The sequence below is a fragment of the Phoenix dactylifera genome, chromosome 5 (assembly GCF_051530095.1).
Source record: "Phoenix dactylifera cultivar Ajwa chromosome 5, Ajwa_hap1_PhDact_Kaust_v1.1, whole genome shotgun sequence".
NCBI classification, from domain to species: Eukaryota; Viridiplantae; Streptophyta; class Magnoliopsida; order Arecales; family Arecaceae; genus Phoenix; species Phoenix dactylifera.
In genome coordinates, this window is record NC_143194.1 from 22,782,730 (window position 1) to 22,806,081 (window position 23,352).

Genomic DNA, 23,352 nt, shown 5'->3' on the forward strand with positions numbered 1-23,352 from the left:
TCCAATTTATATTATAATATAAACTGAGCAACTCAATGGACTGCAACTTAGAGCTATCATGTAGTAAAAAAATTTGCAATCAAAATAGTTGCTGGATGAGTTGCAATCGCTCGAATAAATATCTTAATTAAAAAAATTTTCTCATCCATTTTGCCTCGTCCTCTCCCTCTTTTCCCGATGTTGCTTATCCTTCCATCTCTACACCAGTATGTACTGCTTTTCACCCTCTTTCTCTCCCAAACCCTTCCTCTCTCATTCACTTTCTCCATTTTTCTTAAGGCTTGTACTGCCGTTTGCTTCCTCTCCATGGACACTCAGGTCCATGCTAGGCCCTCATTATTAGCAGCTCTGAAGGTGACCTCTTTGTCCAGGATACTCTTATCTCCATATTCATCAAGTGCTCCAAACTAGCATGCACTCGTAAAATGTTCAATGCAATGTTTATTAAAGGTGCTTCTCTATTTCCAAACTCTTTTCCAAATACAAGAAGTAAGCGCACTATAAGTCAATTAATGCAACTTAGATTGTAATGCAACTTCAACTATGGAGCTCCAAGCAATCCCTGATTTTATGTGGACTAATGGACTCCTATTTTTTACCTAAACTACTAATCAAACAATATAGATTGGCTTTGATACTCTTAACAAGGAGGGCAAATGCCTAAGAAAGAGACCTCTAGAATGTGTAATTTATTTTAACTTAATTATAATGACAGATAACCCATGAATCCTTTTACTTATCCAGATAAATAATAGGCAAGTCATGGATGTCTGAAACTTCTAGCAATGTTCATGATAATAAAATATAAATTAATCCAAAGTTATTACAGCTTTTCCTTGTAAACTGCCCCTAAATGGCGCACTAGCCTCCTATTAATTTTCTGTCCATCTCTTCTTTAGTCTCTAGTAAATGTCACGCAATAAAAAGAGTAGATGAGGAGATATTTATAATACTAGCTTTATTAACCCATTGACCCGAGCTAAAGTGGATACTGGATGACTGGATAAGCTGTAACAGATGGATGATGAGAGGAAATATCTCGGAGTAGTACACTTGTTGTGGACCATCTTGTCCTCTCAGTGTACTATCTAAATCATGCCATGCAGATGAAGGCTTAATGCATATAAATGAATAGTTACTTGATATCTCTTTTATCTCCTAGAATTCAACATCACCACCTTTATACCATGTCCATTACTAAAAGGTTGGTCCTTGTGATTAATCAAGCCCTCGGTTGGGTATTGTTTTAATGATGCCTCTTAGCAAATTAATTTCTTTGTCAGCTTTGAATTAAGCCGAAATAGAATTCGAATTTAGATTTATTCATCGGGTGTGAAAATTATGTTAGACCTTTTAGAATTATTGGGCATATTGGCAACCCCTTTGGAAGAAAATATGATCCAACTTAATCTTATTTGATAAGAGTATGTATTTTCATTTTGTTTTAGTACAAGCCTTATTGCATGTACAACAGTACAGGTGATGACTATAATAATCAAAATAAAACCAAACTCACTTTGACATCAACCTCATGATTGCTGCTCATTTTCTGGATTAACTAACAACTTCAAACAACAGTCTTGCCGTAAACTTAGAACGTTGGTTGATGGTTATGAAACTTTTAGCTTAGTTTAAGATCATGCATGTTTGAAGCTATCATAGATAAAAAGTGATACAAAATGTTATTTACAAGAGATATAAACCTAAAAACAAAACCTATCATTAATTGTCGACGTAGGAAGAAATAATTTTTCTGATCAGAACAAAAATCTCGACATGTAAAAATTATAAGCTTTTACGACTTTTTTTTTTTACTTTTAACAATTTAAACAAATGACAGGTTCTGCTTTCTACATAAAAAATAGAGCCTACTCTAACATCATACCTCAACCATCATGAATTGAACTAGGCTTTTCTTGCAAATTTCTTTTCCTATTGGTTTCCACCAACTTTAACATACTAACTTGCACTCACTTAAGACAATGCAATTAGTCATGATTTGGAATGGTTCATAACTTAGCTTAAAAATAAGAAGAAACAAAATTATCAAAGTCAGGTTAAATTTTCTGACCAACCAATCCCAAGATCATAATAATGTAGCCAAACTTGGCCTAGATTGAGTAGGCTTGGTTGGGTCAAAAATTGCTACTCCTTCCCGAAGCACCTTGCAACTTCTGTCGGCAAATTTCTTATATACAGAAAGATTGCCCTCCTTGGCTAACATGCACAACTCCCATCATCATTTTTCTTCTCTCTTCCAACCACCAGCTCAAAGCAACAGGGTTCCACTCGGTCACCATGGCATACTTTGGCCCTTTTACTCATTTGGCCTATCAGAATACAAATATTGGTAATATTTGCAGTTTTATTTCTGCAACTGTTAGAATGATAAGGACAGTGATCCAAAAGTCCTAGAAGACATGATTAAAGGAAAAACTGTAGCTACTTGAAGTATGATTGATAATTTTCTTAGAGCCACCATATAATCTTGGTGTTTGTAAAAATTTCCTCCCCCATTTTCTATATTTATAAAAAGTTAGAAGGATTTTCTATCATAATCCATTAATTATGGCTTCATGTTCCATACTGCCACCTAAGCCCACAACAAAAAGGAGGAACCATGATGAGCCATTATTCAAATGTTTAATAACTTGAGTCACTCATATTTATGTGCTCATTAGTCAACATTTTAATAGAAGTGCAACAAGTTGCAAGATGATCATAACTTACTCTTCACTGCATACCCAAATATACTTCTACAATCACTATTACAGCGAAGATTGATTGGTGAAAAAGTAACACCAAATGAATGATAATGAAAATAGATCACAAATGCATTCCTTTCCTTCATATTTTATTACTTTAGCATCTCAACAAGACTTTTAAAAAGAAAAGGTTCAAAAGGATGTATCCATTAGTAATATTTGTCAATTCCTATAAAAGTTAATATATTTATATATATAAAGAAGAGCACCCACTTCGAGTTACACCCTTCTTTCAACCCAAAATACCAAACTATTCAGAGCAAAAAAAAAAAAAAAAAATTCTCTCTCTCAAAAAATATCATTTAATTTCTAGACTAAATATTTTAGAGTTTTTGATTTTGTGATTTTTTTTTGCGTTTTCAACCCTTCTCTAACTCCTCGGTCTTTTATCTTCTTTTCCATTTGGGTAGAATGAGCGGTGCAAATAAAGAGATACAAAGATGATAGCACAACATAAATTCAAATTATAAGTAAAAATAAATTATAAGTTTTATAAGAGCTTAAATCACGAATATGAGTGGATAAACATAGGAAAACGAAGCTCCGATCACATAAATAATAATAAAGTTGTTCCCCGGAGAGAAAAACCCATCTAGAAGAATAAAATAAAATTACAAACTAAAGGAAAACCAAGGTGGTGAGTGAGAAAAAGCTTCAATTGTAAAACTAAGATAATAATATAAACCAAAAGGAAACCAAAAGAAGCAGACCATTTTATTGAACTTTGATATATAAATAATCAATTAAAAAGTCCAACTTGATCAATATACAACAAAAACAAACTTAAATTATGAAAGCCAGACTGATTAATTTAAAGATAGGACAGAGTGATGAACTTAATTTATGCATAGAATGAACTCACAAACCATAAAAAGGCCAAATAATGGAGTTGCATAACTAGGTATGTTGGAGACTGCAGTTGTGGGGAACATGGGAGAATCCCAACGCTCGGAGGCACAGCCAGCAGTGTGGAGTCTGAGGAAGGGTGGTGGTAACCAAATAAAGAAACCAAACACCGCATTCTAAACCCCCCATAGGGGCGGCGGCCCAGCCCAGGCCAGGTATGACCCCCGCTCGTCGGCTCCCCACTTTTTCCCTCTATATATTTCTTTCCTTCCAGATCTTGAACATATAATTTAACCTCTAATTGGCTATGAGTATGACTCCATCGCCACCGTCTAAAACCAGAAGCCTTTCCTTCTTCTCTTCCTTCTCGTAATACCAACAGTAATAATAATTCCTCTTCGTTTCTTCCCTGTGGTTGATGAGAGAGGGGAGGTCGTCCGAGATGTCGGACGAGGAGCCCCCCGGGGGCGGCGGCCCTCCTCCGCCGTTCTCCGACCAGGTACTGGAGAATGTCCTCGAGAGCGTGCTTCAGTTCCTGGACTGCCGCCGGGACCGGAACGCGGCGTCGCTGGTGTGCCGGTCGTGGTGCCGCGCCGAGGGCCAGACCCGGCGCGAGCTCTTCATCGGCAACTGCTACGCTGTCTCCCCGGCACGCGCCGTCGAGCGCTTCCCCCGTGTCCGGGCGCTCGTTCTTAAGGGCAAGCCCCGGTTCGCCGACTTCGAGCTCGTTCCCGCAGGGTGGGGTGCCGGCTTCTCCCCCTGGCTCGCCGCCCTCGCCACCTCCAACCCCTGGCTCGAGCGCCTCTGCCTCAAGCGCATGTCCGTCTCGGACGCCGACCTCTCCCGCCTCGCCCGCTCCTTCCCGTCCTTCCGCGACCTCACCCTCATCTGCTGCGACGGCTTCGGCACCGTCGGCCTCGCCGCCATCGCCGAGCATTGCAGGTAATGATTGTATCAGTGTGAGATCATTCCTCCTCCAATCATCAGATCCATTTCAGTTGCATACAGTCGTTAACCTTAGGACTAGTACTAGTGGTGGAGTGGCTGCTAATAATTGGAGAGATCGATGGATTTTTCTTTTAGGCACCTCCGAGTGCTGGATCTGATAGAGAACGACGTGGAGGACCAGGGGCTGGACTGGGTGTCGAGATTCCCGGAGTCGACGACGAGCCTGGAATCGCTCGTCTTCGACTGCGTGGGATGCGAGGTGAACATGGATGCCTTGGAGGCGCTCGTCGCCCGCTCCCCCTCCCTCCGGAGGCTGCGGGTGAACCAGCGCGTCTCCGTCCGCCAGCTTCGGAGCCTCATGGTGCGGGCGCCGCAGCTCTCCGACCTCGGCACCGGTTCCTTCGGGGAGGGTGGAGAGGTGGGGGAGGGGGAGGGGGAGGTGGAGGTCGCTGACCTGGAGGCCGCCTTCGCCGCCTCCAGGTCGCTGGTGTGCCTCTCGGGCTTCCGGAACCACGCTCCGCAGTTCATCCCTGCCATCTACCCGGTTTGCGCCAACCTCATCTCTCTCAATCTCGGCTACTCGGTAATCACCGCCGAGGAGCTCGAGCCGGTCATTATTCATTGCCACAATCTCCAGACTTTCTGGGTATTGTCTTCTTCCTTCCTTCCTTCCTTCCTTCCAGCTGTCCTGTTTAGCATTCAACTGATTTGGGATTTGTTCTTTCAGGTCCTTGACACTGTTCATGACGAAGGGCTCCAGGCAGTGGCTGCGACTTGCAAGGATCTCCGTGAGCTCCGTGTATTCCCCTTGGATGGAACAGAGGACTCCGAGGGCTTTGTATCAGACATCGGTCTCATTGCAATTTCTGAGGGATGTCCGAAGCTCCGGTCGATTCTTTACTTCTGCCACGGAATGACCAATGCTGCTGTGGTGAGCATGTCCAAGAATTGCCCAGAGTTGGTCGTGTTCCGCCTCTGTATCATGGGCCTCCGCCGCCCTGATCGCCTCACCGGGGAAGCCATGGATGAGGGGTTCGGGGCCATCGTGATGAACTGCAAGAAGCTCACCAGGCTTGCTGTGTCTGGCCTGCTGACTGACAAGGCGTTCTTGTACATTGGAAAGTATGGGAAGTCAGTAAGGACCCTGTCGGTGGCCTTCGCGGGGAACAGTGACTCGGGTTTGAGGTACGTGCTTGAGGGGTGCCCCAAATTGCAGAAGCTTGAGATCAGGGACAGCCCTTTTGGGGATGCAGCTCTTCTCTCTGGGCTTCACCATTACTATAGCATGAGGTTCTTATGGATGTCTTCGTGCAAGCTTTCGATTAGGGGTTGCAAGGAAGTGGCGCAGAGGCTACCTCACTTGGTAGTGGAAGTGATCAGGGACAGACCTGAGAAAGATGATGATGAGGCCATTGATGATGGTGAGGCTGTTGAGACGTTATACATGTACCGGTCTCTTGCAGGGCCAAGGGACGATGCACCTCGATTTGTGAAGATTTTATAGGCTTTTCCTTTCGGTAGAGATACTAGGGAAAAGAACAAGCCAGGCTCTTCTTTACTTCTGGGTGTCGCCGAGGAGCTTATTTCCAAACGGATGATGCTTTGCTTCATTGCAATGAGTGTGAATTTGGCGGAAAGTTTTCATGGCCACCAAATAATTCTCATGCTTCATGCCATCGAGACCGGATAGCTCCATTATTATCGTTTATTTTTAATCTTCTTTCCCCCTCATGCTTGGGTTGTTGAAATAGAGGGTCATTAGGTACCAATCTTTCAGTGCATCTCTTTCTTTTGTTTGCACAGTTGAAAACTTTGATGAGCTAGAAGCAGAGGGGGAGCATATTAGAAGTGGGAAAGGGTAAGGTGATCTTGTTGTATGAATACAACATTATCTATACAATCTTCTAGCATTATGAGATCATCATAAGAGCAATACTGCATGGTGATGGGCCTCAGCAAGGTGGTTTCAGATGGCAGTGGATACATCCAATGCCTCGAGTGTGCTGAGACCTCTCTTTCTTTTGTGCTCCTGGAGAAGAAAGTGAGTGCATCTTTGGATCGTTTTCCTATCCAGGACCAGGCCTTGATCATGAGGTGAAACTTGGAACTTTGAAACTGCTAGTTACTTTATTATGTCTAGGAGTTTCTTAGTATTCCACGAAAAAGTTCGAGTTATCTTCCCCATCAGATGTTTCTTAGTTCATCAATTTTTGTGATTGTTTGAGCAATATATCAGATCCTCTCGAAGGAACTGAAGAATATCTGCTTTCACCTCTCTGTTTTTTTTTAATTATTATTTTTATTTTTTTATCTCTATGTCTTTTCTAGTAATGCGATAAGTTTTTAATTAATTCACTGACTCTTAAGCATTTGGAATTTTCTCTTCTGCTTGTCCCTATTCAATTATATATACCAGGGCATGCTAATGATTCGTTTATAGAGACCTGAGAGTGCCACAGCATGAAAGGTACAACCATGACCTTCATTTGAGGTCAGCAAAAGTCAGGCTTTGGTTCCCAATGGAACAAAAATAAACGGACCACTGATTAGGACAGTCTTATTCACCAAAATAGCGTGCTTTCAGCACGCCGGCCATTAGTTTTTTGTGGGCTGGTGAGCTGCATCTATCGTCTATGGCCCATATAGGTTTTAATGGCACTTACTCCACTCTTTACCGTGGTAAATAGGATTTTTCAATATTCTTGATCTATATCTTTCTATTAGGCAATAGAGAAAGATTTGCTGCCTTCAAATTTCTTTTCTTTGTCAGGTACAATCATGTTATATAACTGTAATATCTGCTGTTTAAGATACTGTTATGCATTTCCTTTCAAGTCCTTAGCTTTCAAGTTTCTATAGAACTTGCTGATGTATAAAATAGTCTAGCGTACATCTAGACTACCTTTTGCTGTAGAAGCAGGCAGTGCAAAGGCTAGCCGCATGACATCATTCTCCAACAAATATTGTTCTACTCTGTATATTATGGTGGACGTTATTGAATTTTCTAGAGGTAAAACACAGAGCACCTTTAGAACATTGATAGATAAGATTGCATTGGGCTCAGACAGTCACCATCATTTCTTCAGTGCTTACTCCAAAATAGTCCTCTAAAACCTGCATCCTCACAGCCTTTTCCGTTGGATCTCATCGGAGCTTATTATAGGTTACCCTTCAATCCAAAAGCAAGGAAAATGACCCATCAATCATGACTGGTCCACCAGGAAGATGAGTGAATCTGAGCCAAAGGGGGTCAAAGGCAAAAGCAGATGAGGATTGGACGTAACAATCCACCTCTCCGCATGAGTCATTCAGAAGTGGGAATATCAAGCTGTTTGGTAGGATGGGAATAAGTTGGGAATAAGATGAAAACATGACAAGTTAAAAAGGAAAATGCCTTGTAATTCATCCTCTATCTCCTGTTTAAAGCTGAAGCAACTCGAACTAATCAAGCACTCTTAGCGCTTTCACAGCTAAATTATGCTTCATGGTGGTACAAGATGAAGCAAGAATTCGGAGGTTGGCACCTTGACAAAAAGCAATGCTGATGCTCACAGCTGAATGACAAACACTAGGAGAGGGAGGGGAGGCATCAGCCAAGCTGAGGCCTGTTCCTGTGCTGAAGAAAAGGCAAAAGTCTTCCTGGCCTCTGGCTCCTCTGGTGCAGCAAGCCAGCAGCATGGTCCATCTGAGTTAGAGATGATTCACTTGTGGAAAAGGGCCACTCGCTCTTTAGCAGAGAATGCAAGTGTCTTGTGTGGATTCAATTCACCTAGATGAACAAAAGGCAAGCATGGCATGTTCGAGGCTGTGGGGAGTGGTCAGATGCCTCATTTTTCTGTTAGGCTAACATGAAAGGCCAATTTCTCATTTCTTGAGTAATATTTGGAGCCAGATGAGGAGATCTATATTCCTAATGTCTCTCTGATCTTACTGGAATAAATTCTAAGATGGTCTCAGCGTGCACAAGTTGGTGCCTAAAAGAACCTAATAGGGGGCTTGGTTGAAAAATTTGATAGTTGGATTCTCCTGGAATACATGAACAAATGCAAAGCAAAAGTATGGCATGACAAATGAACTTTTTATTACAGGTCGTTCATGTAGTATTATGGCTTATCCGGCACTGACATCTCTGGTTACTGGGATGATTCCTCACAGAATGCATGGGTGAACCAAGGGAAGGTGCTCTACTGTCTAATCCAGCAACAAGCTTTGGATAACTATTTGACCCCTCACTCTCTGCTTTGGATAACTATTTAACTCGATGCTTAACGCATTTGGTGATTTCACCTTTTAACTTGCTGAAATGTCCAAAATGAAAAAGGGGTCTGAGATTGTACATAGATCTGTGATAATGCAATTGCCGTTTATTATTTGTTTAGTTATACATAATATTCAGTGCACGCTTTTCTGAGTGACCGTTGTTCATCTGCACGAACCATTGATCATTAGTAAAAGAAATTTTTTGGGGCTCCTGAGCAAATTTTTGGATTTCCTTCTGGAGGAATCTCCTCTGTATATTAACCATTAAACTTCCTCATGTCTAGCTTTAGGTACCACTTCAGAAGATGAAGTGAATCCTGATCTACGATAAGCAGTATTGAGGTAGACATAGGTCTCAAGTGGAGATTTCTCCAGATCTAGATGACAGATCCTTACACCTCATCTCCCACACTGGTTTAGGTTGAGAATAAGAACAAAGATAACAACCTCCGGCTTTCCTACCAAAGAAAAGACAGCATCAACTTAAGATTGGGATCCAGCTATATTAGGTTTCGAAATAATCCTTAGGACTCATTTGGTTCGCAGAAAAAATTTTTACTTATTGGAATTTTTTTTTGAGAAGATGATTTTTGAAAATATGATGCCCAAAAGAAATAGTTTTGGCATGTTTGGTTGATTATTAGAAAGTAGCACATTTTAGAGCGGCTTATGTTTGGTTTAGCATCTATTTTCTTGAGAAAGTTTGTATTAATACCTATTATACTATGGCAAAGATCTTACCCATAAATTTTGATAGTTTAAGGGTACTTTTGGGGGGAAAAAAAGAGATCTCAATTTTCAACTGGTAGAAAAGTAGCTTTTCCATATCTCCAATAGATTTTTCTTTTCTATAAAACATAGAAATCTTATTTTCATGAGAATGCTATTTTTCTATCTCTCTCTTTTGAAAACTCCAACTGAATAAGAGGTATTTGATACACCAAAAAACAAGAGGTATATTTTTATTTTTCTATTGACCACAGTTTTTCTCCTCCTTTTTTCGTAAACCAAACGAGTCCTAAAAAATGTGTATAAATACCCCACCTTGATGAAGTGATCGGCATTATTTTGTGTGCAGTTAACAATTTAAACTAACAAGTTGAAGAATGTGCAGAATATTAGTTGTTGCCCTCTTGCAAATCAGCGACATTTCACCATGGTGCATGAGATGATTATATAAAATAAAGAAGACATTAGCGGCAACCACTCAAGTACAACTCCATCATTTGATGAAGTTTGGTATTAGAACTTTTTAGGCAATGTCTTAGTGCTGCGATTTGCTATAAGCATCCATAAAAATTTACATGTCCATCACAAGTCACAGTCTTCCTCCAGTGTCTGTCCTCAAACGCCTATGAACATTTACATAAAACAAGGATTTCTGATGCCGGACCGGTCACAGGAGAGGTGGCTGCAGCGGTAACGCTTCACACTTGGGATGATTGCTGTAGCTTTAACATAGAAAACAGACGAAAAAGGAGGAAGAACAGGAGGAGAAGAAGAGAGGAAGAGCGGTAGAGAGGAGGAGAAGAGGAGAGGAGGAAGAGAGAGAAGGAGGAAGAGAGAAGAGGGAGACGTGGGAAAAAAGTTCTTAATTCTTCATTAACCCTAATCATCATAAAAGTTTTCTATAAATAGGGCCAAATAAGAATAATTAAAATAAAACCCCCTTACACAAAATAATTCCTACCAAGCCCAAAATACACTAATAAAGTCCTACAATAATAAAATTGTAAACAAATCTAGAAATAAAATAAAATAAGATGCAAATAAAATAGGAGACTAAACGGAAGGATGATCAGCTCTGATGTCCCATCAATTTCTATCTCCAGCCATAGTGCCGAATGGCAACCAATACTGCTGGCTGTATAGCTGGGACGAACTTATACTATTAGGTCCTATTTAGATGCTGACACCCTTGTCCATGTGATAACAGGCATGCAGGTGGCGAGGTACGAGGGAAGAAATTAAGCTGGATAAAAAGTTGGTTCTTCTTTGTTTTTTTTGGTAGATAGTAGAAGCCATTGGACAGCGTGTTTGGTACCACATTTACCAATCATGGCAACATAAGCTACCTTTTAAGCTGATTTGATGTCCTGAGGACTGTAGAAATTGTGGTTTCTCCGGATCCTGCAAGCTTCCATCAATACTTCCATCCCTCATCTTTTTTTTGACTAGAGTGACTGCTATTCAAGCAGCCATCTGCACAGGGTTCGACATTATTCATCCACATGAAACAAAATGATCAATACTTTCAGGGTTTTCTTGCTTCTTTAATTTTGTTTCTTTTTCCCCGTGGGTGCGTGTTCTAAATTGTGCTTCATGATGATAGTAGGACGTACTGGAAGGAGGATGATGGTGCTTCATTCTTTCTTTTATTTTGTTCTGCAGCTCCTGAAATCAGCAGCAATCAAGTGAAGCATTTTTGCGATGATCGATGATGATGCAACAGGAACACAGATGTAGTACTGTATGGAGGATGGCTTATGATAAAGGTGGGATAACAACAAGCGTGTGCAGATGGATACTATTAGCTCTTCTGACATATGAATGCCTTATGTATGAATTCATGGGACTTCTCTATATTGATAGCTATATATGATTCGCATGCACGCATGCACACGTTCGCACGTGCACGCGATGCATGTGGATGCTCATGAACATGCATAGCTGATGGGGACATCAGAGCTGACCATCCTTCCGTTTAGTCCCCTATTTTATTTACATCTTATTTTCTTTTATTTCTGGGTTTGTTTGCAATTTTATTATTGTAGGACTTTATTTGTGTATTTTGGGCTTGGTGGGAATTATTTTTGTGTAAGGGGGTTTTATTTTAATTGTTCTTATTTGACCCTATTTATAGGAGACTTTTATGATGATTAAGGTCAATGAAGGATTAAGAACTTTTTTCCCACGTCTCCCTCTTCTCTCTTCCTCCTTCTCTTTCTTCCTCGTCTCCTCTTCTTCCTCTTCTCCTCCTCCCTGTCGCTCTTCCTCTCTTCTTCTCCTCCTGTTCTTCCTTCCTTTTCCTCTGTTTTCTATGTTAAAGCTACAACAGTCATCCCAAGAGTGAAGCGTTACCGCTGCAGCCACCTCTCCTGTGACCGGTCCGGCATCAACTTGGTATCAAAGCAACTGGTTTTGCCTTTGTGCCAAAACCATTTCTCTTTTCTGGGCTGCCGTGGGTCGGAAAAAGACTCCTCGTGCTTCTCTTTTCAGACCTCACGGAAAGGAACAGCCCCTTCATGATTTGCCCTTCCTCGTCGCTGTGCTCTCGCCCCACCCCTGTGCTTCCTTCTCGGCGCCGAGCTCCATTCCCGAACCACCTCACAACGCCACCACCCCACTGATTTCTACCGGAGAACGTCGGCCTACAGAAGCTCCACCCTGGTGTATGGCGGAGCAGCGCCGGATTCCAGAATTCCAGTGGGCGCACGAGATCTACGCTGTACCCCGAGCACCACGGATGCCGGAGCATGTTGATGGGCCACGCGCAAATCCCGTTGCCAAAAAGAGAAGGTGCATCGCCTCTTCTTTCGGATCTGTCTCTTGGACCCGCCGTAGCAGCCGCCGGCCACCGCACATAGGAAGGGGCCATCCACCGCCATGATCGATCGCCGCCTGTCGCCGCCGACCACGGAGCCGCGGCCACGAGCTCCGTCACCATCCCCTTCGGCCGTTCCGCAGCTGCCGCCGAGGAGACCGAAACGCCCTCCCGAATCGGTCGGGAGGTTGAAGACAAAGTCAAGTAACGGGTAAGTTCTAAACCCGTTACCCACAACCCGGTAGCTCAGGTCCAAAAATCCAAAAAAAAAAAGTGCATGTGATCTGCACGTGCTAGATCTAACGGGTATCGGAGCGGGCTGCAACCGAAAATCCGAATCCGATAACCCGAACCCGTAAAGGTTCAAAAAAAGGAAAAATTCTTACCTCTGTTCGTCGTCCCGATCGGCCGCCGCTTCTTCTTCCGCCGCGCTGCCCACCCGTCGGGAATGCCGTCACCTCCTCCGAGCACCCCCCCCCCCCCGGCTTCGCCGCCTCTTCCGAGCACCCCGAGCTGTCGCCGCTCGACCTCCGGTGACCGAGCCGTCATCACCCTCCCCGACGAGCAACGTCGCCGCGCCGACCAGCCTTCCCCGCCGCTGCCGAGCCCCGTCAAGCGCCCTTCGGCCGCTGCCTCCCCCAAGCATCGCCTTCTCCGAGCGGACCGCCAGCAGCGCCCCTTCTCCAAGCCACTCCATCTAGCCCTCTCCTCTCACCTGCGATTAGGGGACACAAACACCCCCCCCCCCCCCCCCCCCCCCCCGTCCCCCGTGTGTCAGCCGTGAGGTGCCATCAGGCCCACCCGAGCCCGACCCCAGCTCGGCTTCCGCAGGCCGCCAGCCCAGTCCGGCCTCTGCAGCCCAATTGCATCTCGGTCCAGGTCCACGAGCCCGTGTACTTGAGAGCGGTCCAAGCCCAATCGGCCGCAAGCCCTATTTCAAGCCCGATCCAGCGCCTTCTTCCATCCATTTCAGAAGCTCAGGAGCCCTTGTGCTGCAGATCCAGGTCCATCGCTCCAGCTAGCTCCGCCCGGCGCCAACTTCGTGTTCGAGACTCTACAACGGACGCTTCCGGTTGACTGCATCCAGCATAGGTGACAGGTTCTTGTTTCTTTTGGGCTTGTTTATCTAATTATGTTCTAGTTCTCTTGCATGACAGTTCTATTTTGCAAACTTACTTTCCTGTCAAACTTCAAGACCTAGAACAACTATGAGCACACCTATCCTATTCCCATTTAAATCTAGATATTAAATTAGTACACCATAGCGACAGGATATTTCTCAACATCCATCGATCAGATTACTTTAGGATTAGAACGACCGTAATATGTGCTTGCAACCTAACTTCTTATAGTGACTAATTTCATACTTTAATTCCGAAGTAACTGAAGTACAAATTGATAACATTTAATTTTAAGTTACTTTTGTGAAAATTTGCTGATTACTGAATTCATAGTAGGTTGCATTAGTTGGTTGTCCTGCATCACATTTGGTTAGTTAGGGTCATTAATAGCATTGCATGTCACACCATCAACCAGTGTAGTCCTTGCATGCCAACCCGTAGTGGTAGGAAGTACCTCCTCACTCATTCTAAGACCCCTTTAGCCACAATGGATTCCAAAGTTCTGTAAGATCTTGTGGAACAAATCGCTGCCCTACGAGCTGATCATGACAAATTCAAGCGAGTGACCTATGCTCTAGTGCAACATCCTAGGACTCCTGAACCGTGAACCCCAATCACAGCCTATCCCGAGTTTGGTTTGGCCACACCACCTGTAGGTCTTCCCCATCCCCCTAGGACCCAACATCCTCCTGATCACTAGCATGATCTTGACGAACGATACTTTGTACTGTAAGAGTAGATGCCCCCACATTTGCTGGTCAACTAGAGCTAAGCGTGTATCTTGATTGGAGAGCAGCCATGGATAATTATTTTGAGTGGTACGAAATGACTGACGATAGAAAAGTACGATTCGCTAAAATGAAGCTTATTGGGCAAGCTCATTGGTACTGGCATAATGTTGAACATATGCGTGAGACCCAAAGGCTTCTTCATATCACCACCTGGGAGGATATGAAAGAAAAGTTGAATGAGAAATATCTGCCATTCTCTTACCGACAACGCCTTATGGATAGGTGGCAGAAATTAACTCAAGGGACATCAACCGTTGCCGATTACATTGCACGATTTGAAGAGTTTCATATGAGATGCGGTGTAATTGAAGAGGAGACTGTTACCCTCTCTAGGTTTCGGGCAGGACTCCGCAAGGAGATCCAGAAAGAATTAATCCTCTGAGAGATTACCACCCTTGGCCAAGCATACCAGTTGGCTCAAGATATGGATAGTTTCTTACAGATCCCTATAGTGATGCGTACCGACTCTCGCTCCATAGCCCCAGGAGCCCGACCTAATCAAAATTATCTTCCGCAATCCAGGCCATTTTCTAACCCTCCTAACCAGCCCGGTTCTAGCCAAGCGCCGACTAGGACGTCCTCGATGCCTGGTCAAAATCCATCAAATGATAAATGAAAAGGCATACTAGGTTCCAACCCTCCTTCAAAAAGCCAAACCCAATGTTTCAGGTGCCAAAAGTTTGGTCATATTACGTCCCAATGTAATGCCAAGACCTATCTAATGACTGAACTTGAAGTTGGGACCCAGGAGACTGAATGTGTCGAAGAAGTCTATGAACCAAACATCGAGAATTTTGTAGAAGACTTTGGAGACGAACAGATCGGGTTAGAGTTAATTCAGGCTGAACCCCAAAATGAGCCCACTGATCGGAATGACCAAAATCCTAGGCTTCATATGGTTCGGTGTACTCTAGCTCAGACTAAGACCGAGCAAGATTGGCGTAGGACCTTCCTATTTTACACGCTCATTAAGATCAATGGTAAAACGTGCAAAATCTTATTTGATAGCAGAAGTTGCATCAACGCCATTGCCTCCGGAGTTGTTTCCCGCCTAGGTCTGAAATCGACCCCTTATCCCAACCCATATAAGGTAGCTTGAGTGGATAAGATGTCCATCTCGGTGTCGGAAAGATGCCTCGTCCCGATTCAATTCCTATCTTATAAAGACGAAATCTGGTGTGACTGCATTCCGATGGACGTAGGTCAAGTCATTCTAGGGAAACTTGGTTATACGATAGGGACGTCACACTTCATGGACGGTCGAATTCGTATAGCTTTATGTTCTAGAATCGGAAAATTATACTGAACTCATTGCCTCCTAGAGAGTCCGCCCCTAAAAAAGAGTGCTACACTACGGAAAGATAAATCACTTCATATCATTACTTCGAAAAAAGGTAATGAAAGATATCAAAAGCCAATCACCTGTGTTCGCCCTTGTGGCTAGAGTTATCAATGTGGAGTCGAATCCTGAGCACCCACCAGCAGTAATTCCCCTATTGGAGGAATTTCACTCTGTTTTTCCTAAGGATCTTTCAGATACACTTTCTCCGATGCGTGATATCTAGCACACAATTGACCTCATTCCTGGAGCATCCTTGCCAAATCTTCCCCATCATAGGCTTAACCCAAACGAGCACACTGAACTGAAACATCAAGTTGACGAACTCCTCACCCGAGGGTATATTCGTGAGAGTTTGAGCCCCTGTGTTGTACCCGCACTCTTCACTCCCAAGAAAGATGGCTCTTGGAGGATGTGCATCGATAGCCGTACTATCAATAAAATCACGGTTAAGTATCGTTTTCCTATTCCTAGGCTAGATGACCGTTTGGACTTTGTGTTTGGTGCTACCGTTTTTTCCAAGATCGACCTAAAGAGTGGATACCACCAGATTCGGGTCCGTCCTGGGCATAAATGGAAAACTGCCTTTAAGACCAAAGATGGACTCTATGAATGGTTAGTGATGTCGTTCGGGTTAACAAATGCTCCCAGTACTTTTATGAGGATGATGACACAGATTTTTCGATCTTTCTTGAATAAATTTATCGTTGTATATTTTGATGACATCCTCATCTATAGTCAAACTCAAGAACTCCATCTCTCACATTTAAGACAGGTCTGTGATGTCCTTAGGAGAGAAAGCTTCTTTGCAAACCACAAGAAGTGTACCTTCCTGATCAACCACGTCACTTTTTTAGGGTTCATAGTATCTTCTAAGGGTGTCTCCGCTGATTCGGAAAAAGTAAGCGCGATAGTTGATTGGCCTGAGTGCAAAGCCCTAGCGGAAGTACGTAGTTTTCATGGTTTGGCTACTTTCTATCGTCGTTTTATTAGAAATTTTAGTTCAATAATGTCTCCCATTACATATTGCATGAAGAAAGAAGACTTTATCTGGACTAAGTCGACATCCCAAGCATTTAATGAAATTAAGAAAAGTATGACCGAAGCTCCTGTTTTGCGTCTCCCTGATTTTACGAAGGTATTCGAGGTCGCATTCGAGGTCGCATGTGATGCCTCTGGCATTGGCATAGGTGGCATGTTAAGCCAAGAAGGTCACCCTGTCGCATTCTTTAGGGAAAAATTAAGCGATGGCAGGTTGCGTTATTCCGTCTATTATAAGAAATTCTATGCGGTAGTGCAAGCTTTGCGACATTGGCGATACTATTTGCTACCACAAGAATTTGTCTTGTACTCATACCATGAGGCTTTAAAGTATCTCAACTTCCAAAAGAAACTGAACCATCGACACGGCCGATGGATCAAGTTCCTGCAAGCCTATACTTTTGTCCTGAAATATAAAGCCGGAGTTGAAAACAAGGCTGCTAATGCGCTCAGTCGACGGATCTTCCTCCTATCCATGATGAGCACTGAAGTAATTGGTTTTGAAAGGATCAGGGAACAATATACCACCTGTCTCGACTTTAGTGAAGTATACTTGACCCTACGAGATGGAGTAGAGAGAGAACAAGATGATTTCTTCCTACAAGATGATTACCTCTTTTGCTCCGACCGATTGTGTATTCTTCGAACCTTATTGAGAGACTTCCTAGTATGGAAAATACACGCTGGAGGACTGTCAGGGCATTTCGGGAGAGACAAAATCTTTGAAATGGTGGAGAAACGTTTCTTCTGGCCGAGTCTCAAGAGAGACGTGGCCAAAATTGTCGGTTAGTGTCGCACATGTCATCTCGCCAAACAATATAAACAGAATACTGGTCTTTACACTCCACTACCCATTCCCGATTGTCCCTGGCAAGATGTTAGTATGGATTTCGTATTCGGGCTTCCACGTACCTCTACCAAACACGATTCTATTTTTGTAGTTATGGACCGATTTTCTAAGATGGCTCATTTTCTCCCCTGTTCTAAGACTTCTGATGCTTCTAGGATTGCGAAACTTTATTTTGATGAAGTTATTAGACTCCATGGCCTCCCAAAATCTATTGTGTCCGATAGGGATGTTAAATTCATGAGTTACTTTTGGAAAATCCTTTGGCACATGATGGGCACCAAATTAAAATTTTCATCTGCCTATCATCCACAAACTGATGGTCAGACAGAAGTTGTTAACCGTAGTATAGAAAATCTTTTACGATGTCTGGTAGGTGAGCATGCTAGGACTTGGGATTTAGTGTTACCGACCGCCGAGTTTGTATATAATAGTTCGGTCAATAGGTCCTTAGGTATGAGTTCCTTCGAAGTGGTGACTGGATATAAACCTAGGCAACCCATAGACTTGATTTCCATGTCTCATCAATATAGAGTCTCTGAGTTTGCACAATCATTTGCATTACATCTGCATTCATTGCATCAGAAAATCAGCAAACGTATTCACTCTAATAATTTAAAATATAAATCCCTTGCTGATTTGCACCGACATTATAAAGAGTTGAATGTAGGAGATTCTGTCATGGTGAGAATTAGACCTAAACGACTTTCTTCAGGAACGTTCAAAAAGTTGCAATACCGTAGTGCGGGACCGTTCAAAGTCCTAAAGAAAATCAGTTCGAATGCTTATGTTGTAGATCTTCCTGAAGACTATGGGATTAGTGCGACATTTAATATTGAAGATTTAGTCCCATACAAAAGGTCCACATTCATTCCTTCTGACCCTTTTGTTGATACACCCGCCTCTGTTGATCACTTTGACCCATCACCTGCTATTGAGCCTAAACCATCAAAGTTTCATGCGTAGAAAACATATAGAATATATATTAGATGAGCAGGTTATATCTACCAGGAGAGGAAGCTACCAACGTTACCTTGTTTGGTGGAAAGGTCGACCCGAATCGGATGTGACGTGGATCTCGCGAGCCGAGTTGCAGCGCCTTGACCCTGACCTTCTAGAGCAGTACAATAGCCGGCCAGACCTGCACTCGAAGGGGTCGAGCTTTTCCCACCCGCGAGGAGTTGATGGGGACATCAGAGCTGACTATCCTTTCGTTTAGTCCCCTATTTTATTTGCATCTTATTTTCTTTTATTTCTGGGTTTGTTTGCAATTTTATTATTGTAGGACTTTATTTGTGTATTTTAGGCTTGGTGGGAATTATTTTGTGTAAGGGGATTTTATTTTAATTGTTCTTATTTGGCCCTATTTATAGGAGACTTTTATGATGATTAGGGTTAATGAAGGATTAAGAACTTTTCCCCCACGTCTTTCTCTTCTCTCTTCCTCCTTCTCTTTCTTCCTCCTCTCCTCTTCTTCCGCTTCTCCTCCTCTCTGCCGCTCTTCCTCTCTTCTTCTCCTCCTGTTCTTCCTCCCTTTTCCTCTGTTTTCTATGTTAAAGCTACAGCAGTCATCCCAAGAGTGAAACGTTACCGCTGCAGCCACCTCTCCTGTGACCGGTCTGGCATCAATAGCAGTACAAAGAAAAAAAGAAGAAGGTTGAACCATGTCTCGTGCCAGCCTTAAATAAAAATCATAAATCAACTTGCTGTAGGTTGAGGAACTCAAAAACTAGATATCACAAATAGATTCCTCGCAAACAGTTCTAGAAGAATCATCTGTTTCTTGCCACCACAGCTTTGAGCTGGGCAAACCATATAGGAATATGGAAGAGATACACTTCATCCATTGGATATACAAGTCGAGATTTATAGTGTACAGGGTAAGGGAGAACTAGAAAGCTCTAGGGAATCAACATGAAGGGTGAAGAGAATTAACTTGAGGAAAAAGAAGAAAATTCCAAAGTACCAGAAGTTATTTAAAAAGGCTAATCAAAAGTTATTTTTTTTAGATTCCTTAGTCCGCCCTCCCATACTCTCCTCGTTTAAGCCCTGATGTTCTCGTTAGGCTAAGGGTTCAAATTCATTCAAATCTAATCACAAGCACCACGATCAGGTCGTAGTTAGCTTTAATGAATCAATGTTGCAGTGTCACGTTGTGTCCCGTAATCCACATAAGTTATGAACCAGGTCTGCTTTGATACCATTTGTAACAATCCGTGACCTCATCCAAAAAGGCTAGTCGGAAGGTATTATTTGGATTCTTTAGTCCTATATAAGTACTCAAGATTTTCTTGGCAAATAACCGATGTAAGACTAAATACATATCTATACAGGTCCTCACACTTACCCTGTTGAGTTGTTCTAACTCATCCCTAATCTCCTAAAAAAGGGCTGTCTACTGTGGCTTGTTAACTGGTCGCTCAACTTCTAGATTATTTGAGACGATCAAACATGTCTGTAAAGGAAACATGTACATAAACGTTAAGGCCAAATTTTACAACCTCCGAAATGTTTAAAGCAAGTAAAGGCACGAAAGAACCTTTTCAAAAGCAATGTAAAGTTAACCCCACTCATCAAATGGACGTGCTAATGAAAAGCTATTGAAAAGTTTGCAAGACAACTAAGAAAGCTTTAAATCACAAAGAATTAATACAGTAAACATCACACAGGTGCCCCAAACTATGAAAGACCAATTAAAAATTTCCAATAATTTCAATCTGGAGCTTAAAAATTTGGACACGTGCTGGTTCATGATTTTTTTTTTTTTTTTTGGATCAGGGTGAGCATGCACTCCACTAACTAGTGGAGCTTATCAATGCTGGAGGTCTATTTCCAAGTGCTGTAGTGAGATGCATGCATGGAAATCAGAAACTGAAAGAATAGAACCAACAAACCCAACAACTTGTCCAATTAGCAATAAATGCGAAGTCCACTTTGGTTTCTTCAGCCTTTCAATATTCCAAATGCTGAGGTATCTAAAAGAACTCTTTCCCAGCAGCAATGCCAGTCCGTTTTCTCAAACTATTGCCAAATCTAAGCCCCTTTCTTTCAACTTGGAAGAATAACTTGGAAGCATAAAGATCTTGTTGACTAGTGCTCAATTGATAAGCCGGATCTTGGCATAATATATGGTGAATTGAAGCTTTACTACGGCACAAATATGTGCTGTTACATGTGCTACATAATAAAGTTTACAAGTCATTTTCAGATGTAATTGAAGGCAAAGAAGGAAGATTTCGTGAGACTCTGCTTGGTAAACGGGTCGACTATTCGCCGGAAAGCCTTTCTTCTTCTTTCTCTCCTGGAAAGGATTTATCACAGTACTATAAAAAGAAAGCTAATGTCTGGGAAAACTGCAAGTCACCATGATTTCCAAGTCTTGATGGTCCCAATTATAATCTAGGCGCATGACAGGCAAATTCTAGTCTAATGATGTAGTGGGTCGCATGTCTTGCTGGCCGTTCGATAAAGTTTAGCAAAGCATGATGTGAATGAATCACAAATGGAAGGACATGCTCTCGCAGAGCTGTGCCCTTGTCATGCCGTGCTAGAACTCTATTATATTTTTGCAGGTTATAGTAATCCGTATACATTTCCCATGCAGATGAGGACGAAGAAACAAACCGACCACCAAGTTAGATCTCATCAGAAGAAACAGGAGCAGCAGTACCATTGCTGCTTGCTTTTATTTGGTCCAAACTTGGCCTAACTTCCATGTTTTTCCCCCCACCAAACTTCGTAGTAAAGTATCGGACATCTCGGGAGAATCCAGCACTGGAGTTTTAATGCCTTGTTGTAAAACTTCTACCCCTGAAACTCTGCATGGGGCATCAGTTTCTGTAGCTGTAGTTGCCACATTGAGAAATGTATGGTCAAATTTACCTACAACTCGCTTGTTTGTAGAAGATATTATTTGAATGTAAAATTATTAGCATTTGTGAGGTTGCCCTCAGACTTTCATTATGTGGTCCTCACTTGGAAGACCCAATCATTTCCCCCATTGATAGAGAGAAGGAGAAAGGTGGGGGAAGAGAGGCAGAGCTGCAGAGGGAGGCTCATTAAAGGTCCTGTGTTGGAAGCTTTGTTTCCTTGCTTGAAAGTAGATGGAATCTCTGATGATTTCCCCCTGAACGCAACAACCCTACTCTATTTGTGGTGCAACAAATATCCCACAGAGTCATTGCCATAGCAACCTCTCTCTCTTTCTCTCTCTCTCTCTCTCTCGGAGCCAATCAAGATAAAAAGCTGCATGCGTACATCCATCCATCGTGGGAGAGAGTAGTCTTTTTTTGAGGAATACTGACGGAGAGAGTGGTCACCTCTTGCGACCTTTTACAGAAGGGTTTGGTGGATGCGGTCAAAAGAGCTTTCAAACTGAACTCACCTCTCTCTTTCAATCTCAATGTGGGGCTCTTCTGTCAAGATCTTACTAGTATTAGTGCATTTTTGTCGAGAACTTACTAGCTCTAGTGCATTTACTCGAACTGAAATCAGTTGCAAATTAAGGTCACCAACACCAGTCCTGCCATTACCTTTAGGCTTGTTGACCTGGGTCAACATAACTGACATTAGAATCACTAGGGGCTAGTTTAGTTTGTGGAAAAAGAAGAGAAAAAAAGTATGGCTAGCTTAAAAATAAAAAAATATTTTTTATGTGAAGAGTTTTCGAAAAAAAAAAATGGCATTGCTATGGTAATAAGATTTTCATATTTTACTGAAAAAAACCAATAAATGACATAGAGAAGTTATTTTCCTACCAGTTGAAAATTGGGCAAGGTCGGCATGGCTATGGGCAGGGTTTCCGCAGGGGGTTTGGTGTGGGAGGCTTCAATTTTTACAGATGATGCAGCAGTGGTTGGCCCGACCTTGGACATGTCAGGAGGCTATTCGAGCGACATGCACAGCATATCAGATCTGGCTGGCGAGGAACGCCCGCACCTTCGGTGAGCGCAGGGTGTCATCAAGGTTCGTTGCGGAGTTCGCGCGAGTACAGGCATTGGAGATCAGACCTTCTTCAGATGGACCTCTGATAGCTCGGGACACCTGGGGTTCCCTCTCTGCTCCGGTAACTCCTCAGCTGGTGTTTTTCACCTGGGAACCCCCACCCCCGAGTTTCCTTAAGGTCAACTTCGACGGATCGGTCCTGGATGGAGGCGCGCGAGGTGGTGCGGGTTTTGTGATACGGGACTCGCACTCCAGAGTGGTGGCAGCACGAGGCTGTCAGTTGTTCGGTACGTCGGTTCCCGGGGCAGAGCTACGAGCTGCCTGGGCGGGTCTTCGATATGCGAGGCAGGTATTGCAGGCTGGCTCGATTGTCTTGGAGGGCGACTCGGCCACAGTTATCAGTTGGATCCAGGAGAAGCTGAGGGGTGAGGGCTTAGACCACCCCTTGGTTCGGGATATAGGGACGATGTGTGGGGTTGGGGTGGCCATCCAGGCCAAACATGTATTCCGAGAAGCTAATGGGGCAGCCGACTGGGTGGCTGCCTTCGCGGCTCATCATTCAGGGTACACCTTTTGGGTGGGGGAGGGGGAGCTGCCACTGGCTCTCCGTGAGTTAGTTTTTTTTTGACTTTATTGGGTGTATTTGTACACGTACTGTATGAGAACCCGTTTTCAACAAAAAAAAAAAAATGGGATCTCTTTTTTTTTTCAAAAATAGCCTTATGCCATCAAAATCCATGAGTAAAGTAATTTCCTTTATTAGGGTATAATTGGTATTTCATACAACTTTTCTAGGAAGGTAGATGTTGAACCAAACACAAGCCACTTTAAAATATGTCACTTTTCCATGATCAACCAAACATGCCAAAACCATTTTTTCAGGCATCATATTTTCATAAATCATCT

The 23,352-nt window shown here is 43.0% G+C and overlaps 1 protein-coding gene across 2 annotated transcripts; it reads left to right on the forward strand.

Annotated features, from left to right (window-relative positions):
• The first annotated feature begins 3,608 nt into the window (after nt 1-3,608).
• LOC103711008 (transport inhibitor response 1-like protein) lies at nt 3,609-6,910 on the forward strand. 2 transcript variants are annotated; one of them, XM_039116794.2, is made up of 4 exons: nt 3,609-3,826; nt 4,035-4,553; nt 4,695-5,205; nt 5,287-6,910. In XM_039116794.2, the coding sequence occupies exons 2-4, from the start codon at nt 4,054-4,056 to the stop codon at nt 6,061-6,063; spliced, it is 1,788 nt and encodes a 595-aa protein (XP_038972722.1). In that variant the 5' UTR covers nt 3,609-3,826; nt 4,035-4,053; the 3' UTR covers nt 6,064-6,910. The 2 variants fall into 2 exon arrangements, with proteins under 2 accessions (XP_038972722.1, XP_017699262.2); XM_017843773.4 differs by having other exon boundaries at nt 3,609-4,553.
• The last annotated feature ends 16,442 nt before the right edge of the window (nt 6,911-23,352 follow it).